The sequence below is a fragment of the Triturus cristatus genome, chromosome 2_2 (assembly GCF_964204655.1).
Source record: "Triturus cristatus chromosome 2_2, aTriCri1.1, whole genome shotgun sequence".
Lineage (NCBI taxonomy): Eukaryota > Metazoa > Chordata > Amphibia > Caudata > Salamandridae > Triturus > Triturus cristatus.
The window spans coordinates 928,519,525-928,533,776 of record NC_140582.1 but is presented as its reverse complement, the minus strand read 5'-3'; the positions used below and the strand labels follow the sequence as shown (position 1 = coordinate 928,533,776).

General features: G+C 41.6%; 1 protein-coding gene across 4 annotated transcripts in view; it reads right to left on the bottom strand.

Moving 5' to 3' along the window:
• CCDC149 (coiled-coil domain containing 149) overlaps window positions 1–14,252 on the bottom strand; it is a 447,317-nt gene that overhangs the window by 189,364 nt on the left and 243,701 nt on the right. For all 4 annotated transcript variants that reach the window (XM_085642338.1, XM_085642336.1, XM_085642339.1 and 1 more), the window contains exons 6-7: window positions 10,127–10,299; window positions 3,816–3,888 (exon numbers count right to left, since the gene is read on the bottom strand). In XM_085642338.1, coding sequence (XP_085498464.1) covers window positions 3,816–3,888; window positions 10,127–10,299 — 246 coding nt within the window. The remainder of the gene's footprint in view (window positions 1–3,815; window positions 3,889–10,126; window positions 10,300–14,252) is intronic.

Below are 14,252 nucleotides of genomic sequence, written 5' to 3'. Positions count from 1 at the left end.
AACACAAAACGCAACATTACACTGAAGCTGAACCTTTTTAAAAAAAAAATTTGTATTTACAATGGGTGGTTGCGGAATTTGGACCCTAGTTCAGCATTCACCATGGGAAATCGTGCATGGATCTTCTTTTCCTCTGAGGCCCTTGCACCCATTTTCATCACATACCTGTAAGAAACGTTATGGAATCTCCATGGATCCACAAATTTCCTACCGCCCACTGTTTCCTCACATCTCCTGATAAAAATGGTACCCTATTTATGTGTAAAACCCTAGTGCACGTGAAGGCTCCAAAACACAATGTGCAGACATAAAAATTCCCAGTCGTACAGATTTGGCAATGGGGGGGGAGTTATGATATTTGGGCCCAGCATCGACGGGCACCCAGGGACACCTACCAAATCCAGATAATTCTGAAAACTAGCCTCCTGAGGGAGTCTAGGATGGCATGCATTGTATGGATCTCATGATGTTTTCTTGTCTACCTTGCAAACATTAAACGTTTGAGAAAAAAAATCAAGCATTTACCTTGCATTTCTGTGACATAAACTTCTGGCATGCGCTAGGATCAGCAAAATTCCTGCCACCCAGCATTCCCCCACTACATCACGTGTTGCTTGTGCCTACAACAGGAATGGATCAAACCAAGGACAATGCAAGTCCTTAGGGAGCACTTCCAGTATCTGTCCTCCACTGCTGAAAAAGAGGCCTTCTTATCTAGTCTCGGCATCCCTAAAGTAACAGATGAGTAAAGACAGGGGTCACAGGGGAAAATTACAGACTGGGAAATAACCAAGGCCATAGATAATATGAAGACAGGAGTATCATATGGGGATGATAGATTGGCAAATTAATGTTATAAATATAATAAACCACTAGTAGGCCCTTTCCTGAATTTTCAAAGTAGAGGTAGAAAAAGGAGGCTGATTCCAAAATCTGACAAAGAGCCCTTAAGATGTGCCACTTATGGGCCCATTTACCTTTTAAACTTGAATATGAAGATCCTAGCAAAATTCTTGGCGAATAGATTAAACATGAGAATACACTACCTCTCAACGATGTAATCTTTTTCACATACTTTGACAAGAGAAGGACAGTAATGATAAACTACCCTTGCTTCAATGCAAAGAAAGCTTTTTACCAGGTTGAATGACACTATAATGTTTTTTTATATCACAAGGAAAATGGGGCTTGAAGAAGACTTTGTTCAAAAAGTTCCATGCCTCTACAAGGAAACAACCACGTTAGTCAACAGTGGCAGTCCCTGCCCTCCCTTTACAGGTTGAAACATGGTTCATGGCAGGCTTGGCCACTCTCCCTGTTGCTGTTCCTCTTGGCCCTAGAACCACTGGCAATATATGTCATAAAATGCAAGAAAATATAAGGTACTGTTGCGCAAGCAGGAAACGATAAAATATTATTATATGAGGACAACATTCTGGTGTACTTGTCTCACCTACAAACGTCAACACCAGCATTAATCACATATATTTCAAACAGCAGTGCGTACTTATTCCTAGAACATTTTACTGACTAAGGAAATATTCAGAAGGTCAGCAATGTAACTTGGCTTGCTGAAGTGGAACACTCTGAATTAAGGCAGCAGATTTTAAACTTATAGAGCCTCGAAGGGAAGGCAGTGAAGGTTTGCCAGAATGAGAGTGTGGTCCAATATATTCTTCTTTGTGATTAGCAAAGCCACTGAGTTAAGGATAGTGTTGAGGAGCAATAAGGAGTTGGAAGGCTAGAGAGGACAGAATTACTTTCATCAATTCTAGAGATGATCAGAGTTTGGGCTGAAGGCTCAACAGCTCGTTCATAAGCAGAAATTATGATCTCTTTAGATGGTGCAGGCAGAAATGGGCTACAAAATTTATTGCAATTGAAAGAATGGAATCTATCACGAATCTAATAGGTTTGATGGAATCAGGGAAGGTGGGAACTTCATTTATTTGTCCAGTGAATACTTGATGCATTTCCCTCCAAGAATAAGCACCACAATTTGCTGTTAATGTTTGCCAACTACAAATTTGAATTGTCTTTACCAATACTCACATTTTATGACTATTATTTGTCAAAAACTATGATATTAGCTGGTCACATTCCTATACTTGTTAATTGAATATAACAGGAATCGAAAATGTGACAGAATCTACTTATCTTGGGGTAATTTTATCTCAAACACTATGCTGTATCGGATATTATCAAAATAAAATATTGTGGGAAGATGTGGAAATGGCCTAAATCTCTTCTTTTTGAATACAGGAAATATACTGAAGCAATCACCGAGGTAAGGCTATGAGGGAGGTATAATATAGTCTATTCTCCTGTATAGGACTGATATTATGGACCTCTAACATTTAAAAAATGTGGAGTCAACTGAAGGAGCAATTTGTAAACATTATTCCATCAGAAAGAGTGCACCAATACAGTAGAAGGGTACGATTTAGGCCTAGCTGTTCCAAATAAAAGCCTAAGTAAGACAACGGTATGAATTGTCCCCAGTGCCCTAGGCAACAACTTATGTATATAATTTACTGTTCTTAAGGGAAATAGTTTTGAGAATTGCAATTTAAAAATTATGTTAAATCAAGACTAGGAAGTGTTGTAGCAATTAACAAAGATATATTTTGAATATGCCAAGCAGGAGTACACTAAACAAAGTTTTAAAAATAGAGACCAAAATATGTATTGTTAAAGATGGTCTGTTTTCTTGTTATTCAAAATCAAGTCTTTTTGATGCAGGAAATTCCGTAGCAAATTTTGAAATGAAGAGAACTAAATGAAGAAAACTAAATATTCCAGAAACTAGACTTCCTATACCCCTTGAAGAAAATGTTGGTCCATAGAGGAAATCCTATGGCTGGAAATGTGGTTTGTGTATTGAAGAGATACAGAATATTAAACATATATAATATAGAATAACCTTTTCATATATTCAGTTGTATGGGCAAGTGAGTTCATATCAGACTTGGATCGTTCAATGCACAGGACAGAAGACATTGATCCTGTTATTATTACAAAGCAAATAGAAGCTACTGCTTTGTATTTTTTTAGTTTCTTCAGCTAGTAATTGGATTGCAACGGAACCTACACACCAAAGGTCTAGAGACCTTGAAATGCTGCAGAGAACAGAAAAAATCCTTCTCTGGCTATTGCAAAGTCCGCAGCAAAAATACGTGACAATTTTGCGCACGTAGTTTCTATGAACTAAAATGAAGCTTATAAATCCATGCCACAAAAGGCTAAATCACGGGCTTCGCACTTCGGTCATACACTCAGATCCGTTCAGTATACAAAAATGGCCATATTAACATGCATCAATGCATGTTACACATCATAAAGCATATACAAAACATGTGCTAAACAAAAGGGAATGGATCTTAGTTTGCCCAACTGAGTAAGAGTCCACTGACTTCTCTACATTGCGTTGAGTCTGAAATCACCTACAAGAAGGACACAGTAACACCATTCCCAAAAGATGTGATGGAATAACGTCTGGTTTTGGGAGACATACATTCAGTTCAACAGTGTTTTTCAGAGAAATAAAAATCCTTTCAGCAATACACGAATTTCAAATCTATACCGTAATGTCAATGTATGCCAGAAATATTCTCTTGGCTCACAAGTATCTTCAAGAAATGGCCAAAGAAATAACCAGAGGAGCGAAATCGAATAATGATGTCTTTCTATCTTTCCTGAATAAAGGAGCACACTGGTGAGGCTTACGTCCTTTAATATAACAAACTAAATATAGCATGAGAAAAGCGCGTACATAAAAATGCATGCTTACAAGTTCTAATATTCTATTTCCTCACCTTGTATTTGACAATGTTGCTCTTGAGGAGATTAACTTCTTCTTGCAGTTGTTTTAATCGTTCATGAAGATATCTGAGGAGAATGAAAACAGTAGTATGGGTCAGTACTTGTGTAGGGTTGGTATTAGTACAGTATTCAGCAAGGAAGCTATTATAGTGTTCTGGTTTCTTGGATGAAATGCAGCAAAGCTTTATTATAACTGTTTTTCATGCGTTTGAGGGCAAGCTGAATGTTGACTGACAGTCCCTTTGAGTCTTGCAGTCAGACTTGAGTGATGCACTCAGCTGATTCGAACAAAATAAATTACTAAGTATAGACAGCAAAATTATTTAAAAGAACTGGTCCTTTTATTAATAATTCACTGTGATAATATTCACATGATTTATTGTGCATCATTCGTTCAAAGCCTATGGCTATGTCCACTGAATATCATCACCTCATCCCTGATGCATGTCAGATGGAAGACCCTCGCCAGGGGCTGATGGTGTTCAAGAACTTTGCATTGTCACAACATGCACACTGTGAAACTCAGTATCTCTAAACACCCACATAATGAGTATTGAAGAATAATGCTTTGGCGATGTCTTCTGTGTGTTTTAGCCCATAGGAGATGACTGTTACATACTGAAATGTGAATAAACTGTGGCATGATGCACTGCTGTTTTATTCTTGAAACTACCTGTGCTCTAGCAAGAGTACCACACCCCCTTCTACAAGACAAGGGACTTCTAATTGTTTATTTATTATTTGTATTTCTTTTTTCCCAGTATTCCCAGTTATTTGTGAAGGAAGAGTGACGCATCCCATAACTTTGTGGTTAGTTTGAACTTTCTATTGTGTGGACTTTCCATGGGCATTCGACAACCAGAGAACAAACAGTGACTCTAGGGAAAGAATTAAAAAAACTTGTTTGTTGAAAAATCAATTAGTTGAGAAAGATCAATAATTATTCTCCAAAGTGAAGTGTAAATTCATAAAGAGCCTCTTTAAGAAAAATGATAATTCCCGAACAACCAACAGAGAGATAGCAAGCTCAGACTCTTCATGCCTGTTTTTTTGCGTACCACATTGCTCCTCCTTAACAATAAAAGAGAAAAGATACAGATAAATACTCCTAATTTTGAAAGAAAGCACAGACACTCACTTTATCCATCCATCCATCTCTGTGTTTCCTTGAAAATTCTTGCTTCCATTCTATGACTTCACCTCTTTTATCCCAGTCCATCTGCATCACCTCACACATTGTGAAAGTGAAGCGTAAAATTATCGTGGTCTATTGCTATCCCATTTATCAGCCATTACAAGTCTGAGCGCAAGAAATAGAGACTACCATGTGGGTCCTGTAATAGAGAGTAATGTGGATTCTGGAATTACCAAATCATTAACCCCATATTTTCCCCAAATTTCTGGCCCTCTCTTGCACACATTTCCACCTGATTTTACTTTTGCCTATGCACTACTTGTAATAAAGGTCTTAATCTGGACCTTCTCGTAATAGAAACCTTTCTTATACGGAAAAGCAAGTTACTTACTTTCGGTAACATTCTTTCTGGTGGATACTTTTCTCTAACCACAGATTCCTCACTATGTGAATATCCCCAGGCGGTGGATGGTGTTGTGCAGCTCCACGCCAACTTCGTTCCACTCTGTAAGTGATTAACAGAGCCATATAGAAGAGCCACCTATGCCCACTGCTGTCCAATTCTGTCATAGGCTTGTCCACACCATCATACTTAGAGCACATCAGCAAACTGGAAGGACCAGTATGCAGAGTCCTAAATTGGGACCGTTTTAGATGGAAAAGGAGACCCTCACGTAGGACATGGAGGTTGGTGGGTGGTGAGGAATCAATAAGTATCCACCAGAAAGAGTGTTACCAAAGGTAAGTACCTTGTTCTTCTAATATAGTCCTAACTGATGAATCCTCACCTTGCCAATAGATACCAAAGTAGTACCTCCCAAGGTATAGGGTCTGGGGGATGACACAGATCAAATTTCTGGCAGGACTGAACGGGCGAAGTGCCCATCCTGACAGAACTGACTGTCAAAACAACAGTGCTTTGTGATCATGTGCACAGAATGCTCATGTAGCAGCCTGACGGATACCTAAAGCAGGTACCCTGCGGCAAAAGCAGTGGTAGTAGCCTTGGATCTCACGGAATGAGCCCTCAAGCCTACTGAAGGCTTCTTCTTAGCTAATGCACAGCATATCTTAATAAAAAACACTATCCATCATGATATGGTCTGCTTCTGCTCTGCTTTAACTTTCTTTGCTGCAGAGAACCACACAAAGAGCTGATCATGCACCCGATCATGAACTCCTGGTCAGAGTCAGTGCTCTCTCCCCGCTCAGCTCCACTTTTGTGGGACTGCCCTTAGCGTCTCTCGAGCTCCTTGCCAGGTAGGTGTTCGAGGCCCTCCTCCACCCGCAGGCTCCTGCCTGTGCCTCATCCGTGTTGATCTAGTGGAAGAGCTTCTGCTAGTCCGCTGTGTGTCATCTTTTCTCTAGATGTTTTCTTTCTGTTTGCCTCTTTTTACTGTTTTGCGTATCTTTTCTGTTTGACTCTTTTGTGTTTGCCTCTCTTTTCTGTTTTGCCTCTCTTTTCTGTTTTGCCTCTGTTTTCTGTTTTGCCTATGTTTTCTGTTTTGCCTCTTTTTTCGGTTTGCCTTTCTTTTCCTCTTCTTGTTCCTGCCCTTCCCTTTGCCTCCTTTTCCCTCATATGCCCCACCAATGCTGCCCCGGCGGCCTCATCCCCCCAGCGTGCTGCTCCCCCTACCCCTGACCCCTAGTTAATGGTGGGCGCTGTGCGGCCGCACGCAGCGGGTGCACCACTTGTGCGCCAAAGTCAAGCCCGTCTGTGCCCGTTAGTGACCAGCGCCAGGGAACCTAGTGCCCCCACCGGTTCGACCCCAGCACTCTCCATGCACTCAACCCAGGACACAACAACAACTGCCAGCTCTCTACGCCGAGCAACACCCAAGGACCAATCTGCTGCCGACACTGCCGCTGCACCTACATCCACCTCCAAACCCAGACAACTAACCCCAACCCGCCGGACGCCACCGCACACAGGCCACTGAGCTACATCCTCCACAATGTACGTGCCCTGCATAGACACGTAGTAGAAATCTGGGACCTCCTCAACACTCACGAGCCCGACGTCGCCTTCCTAACAGAGACCTGGACCAATGCCAGCTCCGCACCGACATCGCAACCACCATCCCCGTTGGATACACGATCCTGAGGAAAGACCGCCCCAACCGCCCAGGAGGAGACCTCCCCATCGTCCAAAAGAGCTCCCTCCGACTCACAACCACCAACTCAGACGATGCCTCATCCACATGGAATACAACAACTTCCAGATCCAGCCCAACCCCAGAACGACGCTCCACAGAACACTTGCTTACAGGCCTCCTGGACCCCGCCACCCCTTCTTCAACATCATCGCAGACCACATCGCACCCCAGGCCCTTGCCTGGACAGACTACATACTTCTCCAAGACCTGAACTTCCACCTGGACAACCACAGCAATCCCAACACTACCGCCCTCCTGGAGAACCTCAACAACATAGGATTGAAGCAACTTGTCTCCACCCCCACACACACAGCTGGACACATACTTGATCCAATCTTCGCCGGAGGAAACAACATTCCATCCACTTCTCCTTCACGAAACCCACCGCCCCCAAGCGCACGCTTCACCCCCCCGTGCAGAAGCTGGAACACAGTCTCAGAAGAACACCTCACCTCTGCCCTCACCTGCACCTCCCCACTACTACGACAGATGCCAACACAGCGACAAGCAACCTCCACCAATGGATCACCAACTGCGCGAACAGCCTTGCCCCTCTCCAGAACACCACAAGACAACACAACAAGGAGGCCAACTAGTTCACCACGGATCTCTGCGAATCCAAGTGCTCATGCCGATGACTGGAGAAGAAGTGGAGAAACAGCAAAACTCAGGAAGTACACTCCGACTACAAAGCGGCCATCACAACACATCACCAACTCATCAAATCAACAAGGAAAAACTTCATCCAAGACATAATTCTCTCCAGCACCCACAACTCCAAGGAACTTATTGCCATCATACAGGACTTGGCCAAACCCAACAACGAAACAACCAACGTCCCACCTTCCCAAGACCTCTGCAACAAACTCAGTTACTTCTTTCATCTCAAGATCAAGACGATCTACGACAACTTTGACGACCAAGACCACAATACCACCTCAACCCCCACTGACACCATCCAACAGACTCTTCTCACCTGGAACCCTCTCACCACAGAAGACACCTTAAAGACAATGAAGAGCATTCATTCCGGAGCGCCTACTGACCCCTGCCCGCCGCACATCTTCCACAGGGATGCCACTGCCATCGCACCGGAGCTACGTGTTTCCCCTATGTCTGGAAACACTCCAAAGTCACCCCCTCCTAAAGAAGCCCTCCGCAGACCCGATGGATCTCAAGAACTTCAGGCCCATCTCTCTGCTCCCCTTCACCGCCAAAGTCATCAAAAAGGCCGTCAACACCCAGCTGGCACACTTCATAGAAACCAACAGCATCCTAGACAACTCTCAATACAGATTTTGCAGCAACCATAGCACCGAGATCGCCCTCATTGCCGCCACCGACAACATCTGTGCCCTCCTCAACCAAGGCCACACAGCAGCCCTCATCCTCCTGGACCTATTAGCAGCCTTTGACACGTCTCCCACCACACACTGGCCATTAGGCTCCACGATGCCAGCATCTGAGGAATGGCATTAGACTGGATACGATCTTTGCTCTAAGGCAGAATACAGAGAATAAGACTCCCGCCCTTCCTCTCAGAACCGACAGAGATCAGATGCAGAGTGATCGACAGTAGAGGGTACGGGCAGAGTCCCAATTACACTTCATATGCTTTTACTTGGGCTTACCCAAAGACTTTGACAGAGACGAAGATCTGTCTTGGGAACGAATCCTCACTCTGGACTTTAACAAGGACTGGGACCTGCATGGAGTTTTGTGGTCTTTGGCCATGTAAAGCTTCGCTTCACATTCTCTGATGGACTTCATTTGGACGCAGTAGTTGCAGGCATTGTAGCCAGAGGCATGTTGCATGGCGATTTGTCAGAGACATCTGTTTGCGATGGTCCCTACAAAACTTTAACCCTGTGTTCATAGGAGGTGACATGGGCCCTTGCATGCTGGGAAATTTGTGAGAAATAAAACGCAAAGGAAAAATCTTTAAGAGAAAAAAAAAAAAAAAGGAGTGGGGTCTGAAGGCACAGATAGCAAGGAACTTTTGTCAGTACGCATGGGTGGCATTTATATGTGGCTCGTTCGTTCCTTCAACAGATGTACAAAGTCTGCGTGGACCTGCACACCACCACCTACTGGCGCGCAGCAATACTGACAGCTTGAGTTTATGGATCTAGTCTGGCAGAAGGTGATATTCACAAGCTGAGGAGTCTGCGGTTAGAAGGATCCATCAGAAATACTTCTCTTGTGCTGCAACTACTGATTGACAATCTACAGCCCTTCAGAAAAAACATACTTTGCACTTCCAGGAAACACCTAAAAGCTCACCATTTCAGTTTCTTCTTGAACTATTGTTAATTTCTTTTTTCACAGGCACTGAAGTATATCTAGTAACTGAGTTCTGTAACATGCACCTATTATTGCACACATTCTATTCTGTTTTATTGTGATGTGATCTACATAAGTTATACAGAACTCACTTTTTCAACCATAGAAATGCTCTTGGTAGAATTCTACACGCGTGTTCTAAACGTGCTGCGCATAACAGAACGGGGCCAGCCATAAGTCTTTGCCCTGCCCAAAAGAGAAAAACAGCTGAAACTGGTCTTAAAAACAGCTATAATTCCTCTTTTCTGTCTCCTTTTTCCCCTTCCTTGCATCTTTATCCGCGTCTTTTCTTCCATTTCCTAACAACTTCTCTCCTCTGGTCACCACAGCATTCCTGTGATCAACTTATTCCTTGCCTTTTCTCAAACGTTTCCTCAACTACCCACCTTCACTCTTTTCGTCTTGCTCTTCTTGTCTGATCATACCAACTCTTTTTTGTGCCTCCTCTGTTATGTGTCCTCTATCCATTCCTCTCCTCATTACTCTATTAAAAATCCATTTTACACCTTCGCCTCTCCAAATTCATAGCTTAATCCTGTATTAACGAATTGGCATGAGGAGAAAATGCAATTAAAAATATATATAAATTACCACCAACTGCTTGTGTAGTAAATCCTTTTAAAACACATTATTGAGCATTAATAAAAGTCAAAATTATGCTAGTCCTGACCTGTTTTCCATACACAGAGCATCAACATCAATGATGCGTGCTTCGTGCCCTCCCAGGATATGGTTTAACTCTTGGTTTAGTCTGCCTACTTTGTCCTGAAAAAAGGTCCGTTCTTGCTTGACATCCTGGAGCTCATCCAGAGTTCCTTGCAGATCGTGTTCCAGATTTTCAATCTGGAAAGAGAAAAAACATCACTAATGTTAAAATGTAATTACTTGCATTAAGCTCTCTCACAGCTTTTCCATAACATTTATTTCTGCTTGCTAGGACACTGTTCAGGCTGGTCCTGTAACTTGTGGATAGTGACAAAGGAAGTTCTGAATACTTTGGATCCATAGGTTACACTGTGGTAACATTTGCCACCACTTGCCATAGGAGAGCCCTAGCCTGTTCGCTCCATATATTGTGACTCTTTCCACTTTATCTAAGAAAACAGTAACTTCTTCAAGAGTATGAAACAATCTTACAACTATTCTATCCAAATGTGTCTAAATGGCATGCTTAAGCATTAGCAAAGAGGGCCTTAAGTCTGGGTACTGCCATAGGACAAAATGCAGATTAGCGATTGCATGCGGCACTGTGACTATTTACAAACCTCTGCAAATGACACAAATTGCGTTTATTCAACCAGAACAGGGTATGGACAAAGACTTGTATTCATGAGGCCTAGGCAGAATTTTCCCCCTTGGTGCCCGTATATACTCTGAAGTAATCACAGCAGAATTTGTTACGGCGCCGAGGGGTATGTACTGCAGAGCATTTGGAAGCGCTATTTCTTAGCACAAAATGTATCCATTTTTGGACGTGAAGGTGCATTTTGTGCTAAGAAAATAGCGCCAAATGCCACTGCGTCCTGTCGCGGATATCCACGAAACTCGAATGCAATTCTGCTGAATTCCGCCCACCCCTACATTTCATGTTTGGGTTGGGGATTTATGGTACTGTGGGGGTTAGAAGTACTGTAAGACTTCTTCACTATGTTCAGCATGCATAATTAGCAGCATACATTGCCAAAATGTCTGTAAGTCACCTTGATTTGGAATATTTTTAGATTTTAAAGTTTTATTTTCACATTGCTAGTTTATGTGCTATTGAAATTCAAATGGATGTTGCTATTCTATTAACGAATTGTTACTCCTAACATTTTTAGGTGATAATTGATAACATATGGTTATTACTGGTCAGAGTACTTTAAGGTAGCACACCTATTTTTCTCCTCCTTCTTTCCTTGCTTTCACGTTTATAAACATATTTAGAATGTTTTTTCTAAATATTAATTTCCTTATCCTTTGGTTAATATGTATTCCATGTACTTCAGAGTGTGTGAACCACTTTCATGTTATTTACTTTTAAATATGTATTTCTCTTGTAATGCACCTGGGTAAAATTATAGTTAATAGAACATATTAAACAAAAAAAGAAGTATACCAAGACTATTTAAAGAAAATAAAGGAGTGAAACTATTTCTTCGAAATAGATACAGTTTCTACAACTTGGTAGCACGCTGTGGAAATTAAATTTAAAAGGTGATGGAGCCAATGAAATGGCTAGAAATACACCCACTGAGGCAGCTGGAATAAATGTATTAAATTCTATAGCTTTTCGATGAAACCCATGTATTTTGCAATATTTTACCTTTCAAGTGAAACAAGAGAATAGAACGTAGTGATTTTTAAAGAAATAGATTACATTTAAAAAGCAAATAAATTCAAGGCCTGCAATCAAATAGGAAATGTGCAAATGCAGGAGACAAGAAAACAAGAAGACAAGAACGTTTTGAAAATGCAAAGATATTAATTACATAGAAGAACGGCCTTACTGTACGGTAACGCTATTGCTTTTTATGTGTATTTTGTACACAGTTATGTGTGGGGCAAGTATAGGGCCTAAAAACAGGTTAACCTGCTATGTTTGGGTTTTTTGCAGCTAGTAAGTGTGTATTTGGATTGATATGTTTTTCTTATCTCATGCTACCAGGACCTAGAAGGAAAATACAATTTCCATTGTCTGGTTTGTAAACACAGGAGCTGAAAAATAGCCAAGGGAATGTGACCTTGTGTGTTTTGTCTGCAGGCAGAAGAAGGAAAGTCGCAGTACATTTCCACATGCACTTTTTCAATGTCCAGCATTGCTCGAATATCTTGCCCAATGATTCAGGAGCAGAGCATGAGCCAACCAGTTCTCCCTCCAATAAACTCAATGCTCAATAAAGGTGTATAAATAATGTATTGGTGCCGGACACATGGATTGGTTGCTGGAGGCAATGCTCAATTATAGTACATTACCTTCAGAACTGAAGGCACTATACCGGAGAAACTGCATGCCTTACCATTTTATACAGAACTTAACTAGCCGTGTTGTTAGATGGCTAGTTATAACTTAACTAAAAGTAATAGGACAGGGATGTGTGGTGAACTATGATTGGGGCATACTTACCCTTTGCCCTGATTTGTGTAATAATTGCAGAGCTGTGTAATAACCATATGCTAAAATATCGTTCATGGCATGTTTATACTGAATCGAGGCACAGGGCGGGGGTCCATGTACATCACTTGTGGATGATAGAGTCTCTGAGAGGTTGTTCTACTCATAAACACTCCTGTCTACTAGATCCCAACAGAGACTGAGAGGCACTGGCACGTAGTATTCAGAATCTGGGCCTGAGGATATTTAGCCTTATACTCTCTTTTTTAATTTTATTTTTGGAAAGCAGATTATATTTCTGGCACTTGCACCTAATACCTCAAGAGACCTGAAATCAATGCAGAGTACAAGTTTCAGATTGATATAAAAATGAAACTTTGTGCTTTATAGACGCACAGTACAACTTTGTAGAAGATGTTAGTTAATACTGTCTTGAAGGTCTTATTGCTCTCCTTTTATAAATGTTGACCTGTTTTAAAGTGGATGTTCATTGTCTTCCCCTTTAACCTATATTTGCAAGACAATTTTAAAACAAACCGGTGAAAATAAAAGCTGAATTTTACATGTCATATTCAAATGTGTTCAATCAGCTACATATACAACAAGCATTGGCAGAGCCAATAGGTCGCGGCAATAAGCGAGCGATAGACGGTGGCAATGTTAATGCATTTGTGTATATCAATAAGAACAGCCCCAGAGCCGTACACAAATACATTTAGATGGCCATTCCCTATAGCTTTTGGATTGCAAAGACCTTTTAGGTTTGCCAATGCTTGTTCTATCTTGTTGCAGCTGCTACCATTGCAGGCTTCCTAAAATATCTTCCCAGCCACAGCACTACTAGAGAGGATGCTATAGAACAAGCACAGAATGCTCTTTGTAGAGGTTATCTTGTAATGATGTAATACTGTCTACATTCACATACATTATTTACCTACCTCAGTTTCCTTTTGGCTTGTATTCCATGTTCTGGCTCTAGTTAAGCTACCCGTTCTTTACTGTTTGGACCGCTGGTTGGGAGACTGGCAGGAGAGGGCTGTGCCGGACATTTGGTTGGAAAAAACGTCACTTTTTGAACTACTGTCTGTTTCTGAAGTTCTCATTCAACACTTTTGCATCCCGCACGGGCAAGACTTGGCTTCAGATTATTTAATAACTGTTATTGCTCTTGGCAGCGGGTTATAATGTGTAATTAGAAACTTACATACAAGTTCTGAAAATAGTTAGCGACTGAAAACCATTGTGAAAGGCCTGATTTTGAGGGGAGAATCCACCCTACAAATAACCTAGTGAAATTCACATACTTACTACAGTTTTGATACCAAATAAGTGAAATATCGAGAGAAAATTGTAGACTCTCCTAGCCAGTTGGTGAAGGAGAGTCCTGATTTTATTAAAGACAAAGGCTGTGAACAGTATACAGTCTCTCTTCTTACTGTTTACTCATATTAGCACAAACATTCAAAGTAAAATAATATACTCCATAATCCTGTTCCCTGGTCAGGAAGTAGAAACAAAAACAAAGGACAACATATAGCGTATACAAGTGCAGCCATTAAGTAACCTCCTCTTTTCTTGCTGCTATGTGCGTTAAAAGTTTATTTCCTGTGCTTGGTTACAGAGATATGCTTTGGAGTTTGTTCATTGCTGCATTAGCGTTTGCAGCTTCTCAATCACTTGTGTAGATCTTGGGCCGCGGAAG